This window comes from Eutrema salsugineum, unplaced genomic scaffold (assembly GCF_000478725.1).
Source record: "Eutrema salsugineum unplaced genomic scaffold, Eutsalg1_0 scaffold_1, whole genome shotgun sequence".
Taxonomy (NCBI): domain Eukaryota; kingdom Viridiplantae; phylum Streptophyta; class Magnoliopsida; order Brassicales; family Brassicaceae; genus Eutrema; species Eutrema salsugineum.
The window spans coordinates 15,114,855-15,127,169 of record NW_006256909.1 but is presented as its reverse complement, the minus strand read 5'-3'; the positions used below and the strand labels follow the sequence as shown (position 1 = coordinate 15,127,169).

At 37.9% G+C, this 12,315-nt stretch overlaps 2 protein-coding genes across 2 annotated transcripts; both read left to right on the top strand.

Annotated features, from left to right (window-relative positions):
• The first annotated feature begins 1,772 nt into the window (after positions 1-1,772).
• Positions 1,773-3,991, top strand: LOC18029916 (uncharacterized protein At4g14100). Its single transcript, XM_006414750.2, has 3 exons — positions 1,773-2,898; positions 3,473-3,629; positions 3,724-3,991. Exons 1-3 carry the CDS (start codon positions 2,536-2,538, stop codon positions 3,882-3,884), a joined length of 681 nt encoding a protein of 226 aa, XP_006414813.1. The 5' UTR covers positions 1,773-2,535; the 3' UTR covers positions 3,885-3,991.
• Positions 3,992-5,135: 1,144 nt separating this feature from the next.
• Positions 5,136-8,939, top strand: LOC18029763 (putative plant UBX domain-containing protein 14). Its single transcript, XM_024149148.1, has 4 exons — positions 5,136-5,619; positions 5,734-6,359; positions 7,599-7,782; positions 7,918-8,939. The coding sequence occupies exons 1-4, from the start codon at positions 5,136-5,138 to the stop codon at positions 8,937-8,939; spliced, it is 2,316 nt and encodes a 771-aa protein (XP_024004916.1).
• The last annotated feature ends 3,376 nt before the right edge of the window (positions 8,940-12,315 follow it).

Below are 12,315 nucleotides of genomic sequence, written 5' to 3'. Positions count from 1 at the left end.
CAACATGCTATGGGGTGTGATCCCGCTTATGGCGTCAAATCAATTACGTTCTAAGAAGAAAGATTTGAAAATAAATTTTCATCGATATCATCGATCTCATAAGTATCCATCCCAAATCCCATCAATCGAATCACTTTTTCGAGAAATACGAGACATCTAAGTCATACAAGTAAAGAGATCTATTCATTGATAAGAAAAAGAAAAAAAACGTGAGCGGTGATTGGATTGATGATAAAAATAGAATCCTGGGTCGCGAACAGTGATTCGATTGATGATAAAGAAAGAGAATTCCTGGTTCAGTTCTCCACCCTTAAGCGCAGAAAAAAGGATTGATCAAATTCTATTGAGTCTGACTCCTAGTCCTTTATCCATCATCATTGTCACCATTATTATCTTATAATCTTCAACATTAGTTTTCAACATTATATCTTCAACATTATTGATTAAATCTTCAACATTATAAATCATTGATATTTTTATGGTTGTAATTTTATTTTTCCATTGTAATTTTGATTCTTGTCAGAATTTCTTCAAAAATAGATTATTTAACTAATTTGTCTTCTTTGTTATCATATATCAAATTAAAATTATTAGAGTGTTATATATTTTTGGAAAAAAGAAATCAAATAGGACCAGCTTAGATTAATCGAATCGAATTGAGACCAAAAACAAAAAAGCTAACGGTAATATAATCAAACTCGGCGACGTAATACATACGAAATGTATACCTCAAACGTGCGTAATGGATGCAAACTTCAAGTAAATATATCTAGAATCAAAGCCACATAAACATTCAAAAAACAAAATTAGTCAATCTTTTAGCAGAGAAGAACAAACTACAATAAAAATTAAGCGAGGATGCAAGAACGTAAAAAGTATGGAGTACAAAACCTATATATATAGACAGCTAGTACTAAGAAAAACCTTAACTACATACAACAAAGAAAAAGGTACTCTGAAACACGAAAATGTGGAGTACAAGACCGATATTTATACCCACAAATCAAATTAGTTTCATCTATTTTTTTTCTTTCACAAAACCTAATCCGGCCAACTCTCGTAAACACAAAACTGATATTCGATAAGTTTAAAAATCATAAGAAGTCGATAATCGGTATTCAGTTAAGAAATTAAACCACTCGAAACAAAGAATAAATTAATTTCAGTTTGTTACGATTTTGGTTTGGTTTAAATAATTCGATTCATTTTAAGTGAATTTTGAACCAATCAAAATAATAATAAAATAATTTTGGTTCATTATAATTTTAGTTTAATTTAAATAAATTTGGTTTGTTTTAAGTAAAACTTAAAAAAAAAAATTTGAGAATGTTAAATTTTTTTTTTCGGTTCTGTTTTGAAAATACAAATAGGTTCGATTTAAGTTAATTTACGATATATAAATAAAATTTAGGCAATACTTTTTAAATAATAACACTTAAACAAAATGCTTTAGAATTTGTTGTGGAGCTTGATAACTCAGTGAATCACTAGACAATTAAGTGTATTGATTGATTGTGGAATTGTGGTCCATAATATTTTGTTATAAATTTTTTTTTTCAACATATGATTTAGTCACTGTCATATGATTCATTTATTGATTTCAGTATACAAAAGTTGATTCATCCATCATAAATTAATGATGATTAATTTTAAATACACATCCACAACAATTACATAACAAACATAAAACAAAAAAAAACGATGAAAAAGTGAATTTTCATTTTCATGATGCTTTAGATACCAAAATCTTACATGCCAACCGGTTTAGTAAACCATTTTTTTTTTTGAGAGGCCGAGTTGAGGCTCTCTCTCTCTACTCTCACTCTAATCTTTCAGAAGGAGAGAGCTATGTCTTTTTTTTCCCGATCAATATCGGATATGATCTTCGACTACTTTTTTGCTTGCTTTATATTTAGTCGGATAATAAAGTTTTTCCGTTTATCGGATATGCTTTTCCGGCTAAGACCGGACTTGTCTCTCTCTTGCAGATATGCTCTGTCTCTTTGAGGCGATAAGATTCAGATCTGATCGATGATGATGAAAACTTCTTCTCCAAAAAATGGTATTGTCTTCTCTTGGCTGCGAGTCTACTCCCTTAATACCCTATTTGAAGAGCCTTTTAAGGCGGAGGGTGAGGTCATGAGGTGTGATGATCGAAGCTTAATTTTACGGAGGTAGAAAGATTTCAACCACTTGGGATCTGGTTTGATTATCTGCAGAAGAAACTATAACGGTGGTACACAAGCATCATCGTGAAGTTGGAGATTGAAGTGTTGTCGGCGGCAAGTTCCGGCACACCAGAAACTAAATCGGAGATGCATGACGGTTTGAACTTCATCTTGACACGTGGCATTGGGTGTTTATTGTTCTTACATGTGTCTATGTATGTGTCTAAACTAATCGTCTGTATTTGGGCCGAAGTAGGCCTAGTTTGTACCAACGTTTCAACCCTTTTGGGTTTCATTATAAAACGAACGAAAAAAAAAGTAAACCGTTTCTTTATTTCTCCAGAATCAAAATCATTCAATCCCAAAGATGGTCATTTTTTTATTATCAAGCAAAAACTCACACTCGGCCAGAACAATCCCACAAATGGCTACCAAACTACCACCGATACTACTCGTCGTCTTCCTCTTCTTAATCACCGGCGTACAAATAGCCACCACGGATGAGCCGATTCCATCCCCATGGCAACATCAGTTCCACGCGCTTCTGTTCATGAACTACTCCGGCGACCTCTCGATGATCGACCTTTGGTACGACTGGAAAAACGGTCGCAATTTCAACATCATCCAGGAGCAGCTCGGTGGCATCACCTACGACCTTGAATGGAACAATGGAACCTCTTTCATCTACTCGCTCGACGAATCAAGATCTTGCCGCTCTGCTCAGCTCGAGGTCGGTTATTCGATCTGAGAATACCCTTTTGGGCTGTAGAACTCGAATGGGAATTTAGCGTATGATTTCGTAATTTCTGTTTCGATTCTGTGATTCACGGAGAAATTAGAGCCAGAAAATCTAGAGATTGCTCCAATTTTAAGCTAGAGGGTGAAGTTATATAGTTGTCTTGTTGGTTTGAGCTTTTCAATTTTCAGTGGGAAATTGAAATAAATAAAAAAAACCTTAAGCCCGTTCTATAGTTAGTTTAAGTTTGTTCAAAACGAAGGTCTCTGCAGATTTCAAGTTTGTTCCTTTTTTGTTACTTACTACTTAGTACTTCTCCATCACTTGGGTCATTTTGTTTCTCAAACTTGAAGTGTTTGTGGCATTTCCTTGCTACACTGAAGCGTGCAGCGCGTAATTCTGATTGTGACCAATATTCTTTGTGCTTTGTATCATAAACTCTCATCTCATTTGAAGTTAGCAAATGACTCTGGTGATTGTGATATAGTCATTTGCTGAAGAGTAGATTAGGATTCTGTAGTAGAGAGTAACTTTTTGCTGAATAGACTTGGGATTTATGTCGAATAAGGTTGGGATCCTGCGACCAAACTGGCTAGATGGAGCAAAGTATCTAGGTCAACAACATGTGAATGGGTTTCTCTGCAATGTATGGGAGAAAGTAGACTTTATATGGTACTATGAGGATGTTGAAACCAAGAGACCCGTGCAATGGATCTTCTATACAGGTGATTCGATCGATACTATTGCTATGTCATTGTTGTCTACTTTAACATGAAATCTCGGTTATTTTCATCTGAAATGAGTGAAAAATTGTTGCAGGGAGGGAGGCTCATGTGATGACATTCGAGGTTGGTGCGGTTCTAGAGGATGAGAAATGGCAAGCACCTCTTTATTGTTTCAACAAAGAGAAGAAGAATTTATCATCTAGAGAGGGAGGTTTGAGAGAATTTAGAGGATACAAAGAAAAGGCTATTTTGTAATTCTCTTTTCTAGGATCAAATTAAGAAGGGTGAATAAATGGGATTTATGGTTACTTGTAGACCGGTGTTCTGTAGTCAGATTCTATATGTTTTTATTTAGAAAAATGAAAAATGTTTACCCCCTAAAAATAAGCTATTTGATGCCAATTTATTCTTGGTCCATGCTCTTTTAACAATTGGTTGACCTAAAAACCAAAGTAGAGTATTTGCTGCTAGGAATGTTGTTTGGTCTCCACTCATACCTATCTTCTGCGGTAGGAAGAGTAATAGTTGATACCTGAATGTGCGTACTTGTATCATCAGATAAGTAAAGAACATATGGCTTTTTACCGATGATAATATTTAAAATTTGTTGACAAAAACAAAAGATTTGGTTTGAATACATTTTACATAAGACCTTTCGAAATCTTAACTAATAAATGCATCGCCGACCAAAAAAAGAAAAACTAAAAATGCATCATTGAAATTAACGAAAACCTAAAAAGCAAAGAAGGCCCAGAAGAAGAAGGAAATATTTAGCTTGTGAATAAATGGGATTTTTGGTTACTTGTGAACCTTAATAATCTTTGTAGACCGGTGTTCTGTAATCAGACTTTTTTTGTTTCTATTTAGAAAAATGAAAAATGTTTACCTCCTAAAAACCAAATTATTGGCTGCTTGGAATGTTGTTTGGTCTCCACTCGTAGATCTTTTGCAGCAGAAAGAATAATAGTTGATACCTGAATGTGTATACTTATGTATCATCAGATAAGTAAAGAACATATTGCTTTTTACCGATAAGATATAAAAAATTGTTGACAAAAACAAAAGATTTGGTTTGAATACATTTTACATTTAGACCTTTCGAAATCTTAACTAATAAATGCATCACCGACAGAAAAAGAAAAAACTAATAATCACTGTGATTGAAATTAACGAAAACCTTAAAAGCAAAGAAGGGCCAAAAAAAGAAGGAAATATTTAGCAAAAAAAAAAAGAAATTGAAAAAAATTGAAATTTACGAAAATCTAAAAACCAAAGAATGCCCAAAAGAGAAGGAAATATTTAGCAATCAAAACAAAAAAAGTGAAAGAAATTTCCTTTTTTCCTATGTTTCTCTTAACAAAAACGTTAACCCTCTTCTATATAAACAGAAGAAAACGTAAGAGAAATAATAACCTAAAATCTTACAAATTCTCTCTTGTCTTCTTCAATCGTCAATTTTAAGTTCCCTACTTCGAATTCTTGTGTTTCTGCTTTCTCTAAGAAACAATGGCGACTGCAACGAGCGACGACCACCAACAGAGACTAATCTCATCTTTCATAGAGATCGCTGTTGGTCAAACCATTGAAACCGCTCTACAATTCCTAAAGGCAACAAGCTGGAACCTTGAAGACGCCATTAACCTCTTCCTCGTCCATGGACAGAACCAAACTCTGTCATATCCGCAAAACTCATCAGAGCAGTATTGGAGTGATAATCAAGAAGAAGAACAAATCCATCCTCCTTTACCTTCGATTAGAGATACTCTCTACGATTCTTCTTCCATGCATCATCAAACTACGGTCCAAGTAGGTCCCGAGGAGATCTGGGACTTGAAACAAGAACCGTCTGATTCGGGATCTGTTGTTGGATCAGAAGGTTCGAGATTGTCTACTTTGTACCGTCCTCCTCTGAAACTTCTTTTCCAAGGCTCGTTCGAAGACGCGAAAGCAACTTCTTCTAGACAGAATCTATGGCTGCTAGTGAATCTCCAGTCCACGACCGAGTTTGCTTCTCACATACTTAATCGAGATTTATGGTCAAACGATGTCGTTTCTCAAGCCATCGAGTTTAGCTTCGTCTTATCGCAAGTCTACGATGATACCAACGAAGGACAGAAAATCTCTACTTTCTACAGAATCGAATCTCTTCCTCCTGTGGTGCTTCTCATCGATCCAATCACTGGTCAGAAGATGCGTTCGTGGAGCGGCGTGATCGAAGCTAAGAGTTTTCTCGAGGATTTGGTGAAGTACATGGATTCTGGTCCTCACGAACACAATGCTTCTCTGACAAGCAACAAACGCATAAAAACAGAGAAGGTTTGTTACGAAAGCGACCAGACTTCTACTTGTCAAGACATGTCTACTTTCTGGGACAACTTCTTTGAAGAGTCAAGCAACAACATTGATCACATCCTCTTCGAGTCTGTGGAGGATGACACTTTCTTAGGGTTTCCAGTTTTGACTGAAGAGCCAAAAGGTGACTGCGATCGAAGCGTTGTGTGCAGTCTCTGCATTCGTTTTCCAGATGGGAGAAGAAAGCAGAGGAACTTTCTAAAGACCGAACCGGTTCAGCTTCTCTGGTCTTTCTGCTATTCTCAGATGGGGGAATCCGAGAAAAAGGCGTTTAAATTGGTTCAAGCGATTCCTGGTGCTTCCAAGACTCTGGATTATGGAGCTAACGCGACTTTTGACCAGTCTGGTCTGGCTAATTCATTGATCTCGGTTACTTGGGAATGAAGATTTCGAATCTGTTTTTGAAGTAATTATGAAGTAATTTTTAGGTTCTTGTAATTCTAAACTTTTATTTCCCTGGTCAATTCGAATTTAATTTCAAATTTGTAATCTTCATTCACAACACAAATCACTCTCCCCCCATAATATTAACTTTCTGTTTCATATGTCTTTATTAAAATGTGATGAAAGAAATACATAGATTCTTAATCAATAGCGAATCTGGTGATAAATCAAATAAACAAAACCATCAGTTTGTTTCTTTCAACTTCGAAATTGTTTCTTTTGCAATTTTGATTAAGGTCATTAGTAATCTCAATAACACCTCGTCAACTAAATCTGTTTCAGAGCACGATGGTCCAAATTGTGAGAAATTGGAGGGTCTTGAAAACTACTATGGTGTGTATAAATTAGCGAATAGTGGTAGAAATTTCTTTTTTTATTATTCTACCCATATGGATTATACTTACGAAATAAAACACTTTTTATTTATTTTAATTCAAAATTAATTACTAATTTAAATTGGATAGTTTAATATTCAGTGATTTAGATTAGTTACGATTTTTGCTTGATTTGTTTTTTAAAATGATGAAGAAAATTTATTTTCCAAGATTTGATTTTGATTTTGTCAAGATTTTAAGTACTCCCTCTATTTTATAATAAGTGTCATTCTCATACATTTTACACATATTAAGAAATTAATAAAATATACAAATATATTCTTAATTAATATAATTTTATAACATTTAATTACAAAGACTATTATCTTTAAATGAGGGATAAAACAGAAAATAAGAGTAAAAAATTATATTGAAAATGCAGAATGACACTTTTTTGAAACAAAAAATGAAATATAAAACGACACTTATTATGAAACGGATGGAGTAATAATTAAATTTCAATTCATTACAAATTTTCTTTATTTTTTTACGATGAGGAAAACAGTTTCCTAGATTTTAGCTGTTACGAAGTATCCTAATTTTTTTTTTAATTATCGTTACCAAAAAGAAAAAAAAAAGTATAAAACGGTGTGCATCCCCAAAAAAAAAAGGAAATCAGCAACCAAAACAAAAAGTGAGGGAATCAGAAAAAGGAAAAAAAAAACCTAGTGTTAGCCCCTCTCTATATAAACATAAGCAAAGGTAAGAGAAATAACCTAAACTCTCACAAATTCTCTCTTGTCTTCTTTCTTCTTGCGTTCCCTCAAAATCTCGTTTCTCTCTCTCACAAACAATGGAGACTACAACAAGTGACTTACACCAACAGAAACTAATCTCAACTTTCATGGAGATCGCTGTTGGTCAAACCAAAGAAACCGCACAACTATTCCTAAAGACAACAAACTGGAACCTTGAAGAAGCCATTAACCTCTTCCTCATCGATAGAAAAAACAAACCTCTATCATATCATAACTCATATTTGAGTGATTATCAAGAAGAAGAAGAAGAACAAATCCCTCTTCCTTTATCTTCGACTAGGGATACTCTCTATGGTTCTTCTTCCATACGTCGAACTCCGGTTCAAGTACGACCTGAGGAGATCTGGAACTCAAAAACAGAACCGTCGGATTCGGATTCCGATTCTGTTGTTGGATCAAAAGAATCGAAATTGTCTTCTTTGTACCGTCCTCCTCTGAAACTTCTTTTCAAAGGTTCATTCGAAGACGCGAAAGCAACTTCTTCTAAAAAGAATCTATGGCTCCTAGTAAATCTCCAGTCCACGACCGAGTTTGCTTCTCACATGCTTAACCGAGATTTATGGTCAAACGAAGCCGTTTCTCAAACCATCGAGTCTAGCTTCGTCTTATGGCAAGTCTATGATCATACCAATGAAGGAAAGAAAATCTCTACTTTTTACAAAATCGAGTCTGCTCCTCCTGTTGTGCTCCTCATCGATCCAATCACAGGTCAGAAGATGCAAATGTGGAGCGGTGTGATTGAAGCTCAGAGTTTTGTCGAAGATTTGGACTTGTTTATGGAGGCAAGTCCCAATGAGTACATAGCTTCTCTGACAAGGATCACACACGTAGACATTGGCTCGTCAAGCAACAAAAACGACCAAGTCCCGGCTTCTTCTTGGGGTGAAGAGTTTGAAAAGGAGGAGACTTCCTCGTCAAGCAACAACATCAACAAAACCGTGGCTCCTTCTTGTGGTGAAGGGTTTGAAAACGTGGAGACTTGGTCGTCAAGCAACCTCTATGATCACACCGTTGCTCCTTCTTGGGGGCCCGAATTTGAAGAGCCTGCAGAAGTAGAGGAAGAGGAAGAAGAAGAGGAGGAGACTTGTTTACAGTTCCCAGATTTGACAGAAGAGCCAAAGGGAGACTGCGATCGAAGCATTGTGTGCAGTCTCTGCGTTAGATTTCCAGATGGGAGAAGAAAGCAGAGGAGGTTTCTCAAGAGCGAACCGGTTCAGCTTCTTTGGTCTTTTTGTTATTCTCTCATGGAGACATCAGAGAAAAAGGTATTCAAACTGGTACAAGCGATTCCTGGTGCTTCCAAGACTTTAGATTATGGAGCTAACATGACGTTTGATCAATCTGGGCTTGCTAATTCGATGATCTCGGTTACGTGGGAATGAAGATTTTGACCTGATCTTTCTTTTTTTTTTTAAAAAATTTTCTTATTCAAGTAATGAAGAAGAAAACTTTGCATTCTTATAATTCTATAAGTTTCTTCTTTTACGCTATGGGTACTGTAATTGGCAGAATAGCATTCTTCTCATAATCTATTGAGATTTAAACTTTTGTGGCTTATAATTTTTTTAATAAATGATTTTTATTTTCTATAACCATTTTCTTTCTCTTTCAATTTTCTTTTGTTGAAATGTTATTTTACTTAATCGACAAAAAGAAGAAGACACATTAGGTTCGTCAAGTCAAACTCCAAGCAGACAAAAAGCAAGGGAAACAGAGCATTAAGCGTGATAACAGAGAAGAGAGAAAACGGTAGCCAGATGGGATGGAACGAGCATTGTCGATTGCGTGGGTTAGGAGGAGAGCTGGACGAGGTGGTTTTTGGTGGCGACTTTTCTTTCAATTTTGCATGTAAGAAATTTAAAACCTATTACACAGTGATTAATTTATCCTGGTTGCAAACCACATTTGTAGCCCATCTTCATATTTCTTCCCATCCTGGCTCCTTGCGGTGCTTAATCGGTTTCTCATAGTAATGTCCATAGTTTTTAAGAGCTGGTGATAGGTACGATGTTCCTCACCATACCTTCTTTTATTTCTCTCACACCAAATCATCGCCATTTGGAAAGCATATCGCAGTATAAATGACTGAGTGGAGTTGCCTACCGAGTTGGTTAGAATGCTTAGAATCCCCGGCCAAGTAGTGGTGTGGTTTACTCCCAAGATGTTGTGTACCAGCGCGTCCCAGAATTTGCTAGTGTAGGGGCATTGGAAGAACATGTGATCTCTTGTTTCCGTCGGTTCTGGGCAGAAAGAGCATCACACATTAATATTTAGTTGCCATTTTCCCATCATTTCCCCTGTTGACAATCTGTTTCTTGCCACTAGCCAAGTTATAAATGCAAACTTAGGCGTTGCGTATTGAAACCAGATGCACCGGTGTGTCTCCCAAGGCTGGTTTGGTTCTCTCAATAAGCAATATATATCTTTTGAAACAATATTTGAATAGTTTCCATTCTTTCTTGCCGTATCAGGTACAAGTTTCAGCTTGATAGCTATATATTTCCTTTCTTAACTGGGTTTTTGAACCTCACATATAGCCCATCAGCTTGTGACTTCGCACTCTCAGTTTCGAGATTGGGAATCGACAGAACTGCCCTTTCTTAACTTAATTATAAAGGGTAGCTTAGCTGGTTAGATTTACTGAAGGTAATTCAATCGCTGAACGTTGATAATAGCTTTCGAGAAGAGATCCTGACTCTCCAGCTAGTTCAAACTTCCCCGATTAGTAATGCTCTCACCCTGGGGACATATTTCACCTTTGTCAGCAAAACAGTAGAACCATCTTCATTTCTCAGTCTCACACTTCCTATTCCCTTCACTGTTGACATGGTGTCATTTGCCATCTTTACTTGTCCATTACCAGCATCTGATAAACTCACAAACCATTCTCTTCTTCCGAAAGAACAACCTGTGTCAAGTATCTAGACTTCCCTTTGTTAGAAATTCCTAATTGAAAGTGAGAAGGGACCTACACTAGTATATAAAGCTTTCACCCTCTCTACTCATTGCCAATTGGTTTTGAGTTAGAAGTTCATGAACACTCACATGGTATCGAGAGCCATGGAGGGTTCTCTTGAGTCTTATCTTTTTCCTTCCACGGAGAAAAGAGTTGGAGTTTCAGATCGGTGATCAAGTCTTTGTCAAGCTGATCACTTACAAGAGTAAGGACCGGGCTGCTGCGACGGTCAGCCGAGGTACATGGGACCGTACAGGATCCTAGAACGGATCGGGCCGGTTGCTTACAAGCTGGAATTGCCACCAGCCTTGGTCGCATTCCACAATGTGTTCCATGTATCTCAGTTAAGGAAATGCGTAAGGAATGAGGATTCCGTTACATCCGAACCTCCACCGGACTTGCAGGAAAACTTGTCCATAGTGGGAAGGCCAATTCGGATTGTAGGCCATCGGGTAAAGGTTGTGGGCCGAAAGCAAGTTAAGATGGTTCAGGTTGTTTGGGATTGCGATGGGGAAGAGGAAACTACTTGGGAGCCGGAATCAAGTATGAAGGAAAAGTTTCCTAAGTGGTTTGAGAAGCAACCAAAACAGAAGAAAGAAAAGCCGAGGAAGAGTAGAGACTCGAGGATGAGTCTCACCATAAGTGGGGGAGACTTGTAACACCCGAGTTCGGGAAAAACTAAGAAAAGTCGGAAAAATGGGTTAAGTTGGGTGAAACTGGATTCAGTCAGGTGATTCCGAGCTAAGTCCAGCTTTTGCCGGGCTGAATCAAGTTTGGTCAAGCTGAGTCGAAGTGTTGCCGAGCTGAAATCAGCTCACCGCGGATTTCGGGAAATTTAGCTGGGAAATTCCGACAAGCCGAGTTTTTCGGGACTTGGTCGGAATTCGGACAGGGTGGGTCCGGAACAGACAACCTTTGTCGAGATCGGATGTGCACGGGAGCGGTTAGCGGGTAAAGACGCACTAAGGCGTGAGCGCGGGAACGGTTATGGATTTTAGCCAAGTTGGCGTTGCGCGGAAACGGTTATCAGTCGTGCGAAAGCACGCAGAATCTTAGCGGATCGTGCGGATCGTGGAAACGTGCGGAATGACGCGGGAACGGTTTCTGGGCGGTTTTCTGCGGAAAATCGTGGGAACGCCTATATAATAAAGGCTTCCGGACCATTTTTTCCCTTGGCGCGACCCAAAAGAACTCAGAAAAATTGAGAGAAATATTCTTAAGAGAAGTTAACCGAGAGAAAGTCTGTTTAGCCGAGAGCGATCGGATTCTGGCCGAGAGCGAGTGCTATTCTGGCGAGCGTGGTCCGGATTCTGCCGAGCGATTGTGGGAACGAGTCTGATCAATCGCGATTTCTGTCCTTACCGAATTCTGTCCGATAAAAGCTAAGGTGAGTGCGTGACCGTGGCCTGTTTGGTCGTATTCTTGCTTAGATTCTGGTCGGTTGCATGTTATTCTGTGCTTGTCATGACATTTCTGCTGGCTATGACGTGTGATCGATCCGCCTTATCGGCGATCTAGATCAGGCAAGGCGCTCACGGCTGTGATGCTCGCCGAGGCTTGTCTGGTCGTTGGATGATCGGTTGGGTAAATGCGTATGATCATCGCGGGTAGTTTTCTGTTTCTGATGAGCATTGGGCTCGATCTTTGTTTGATACGATTTTATTCTGGCTCGGTGAGACGGGATGACCGCTCTCACTAAGCAGTTCTATTTGCTTATGCCTCCTTTGTGGATGCATGTAAAGAGGTCTGATCAGCGCGCGAACTATGGCTGGATCGGGATGGATGGTAGGATCGAGTAGTAA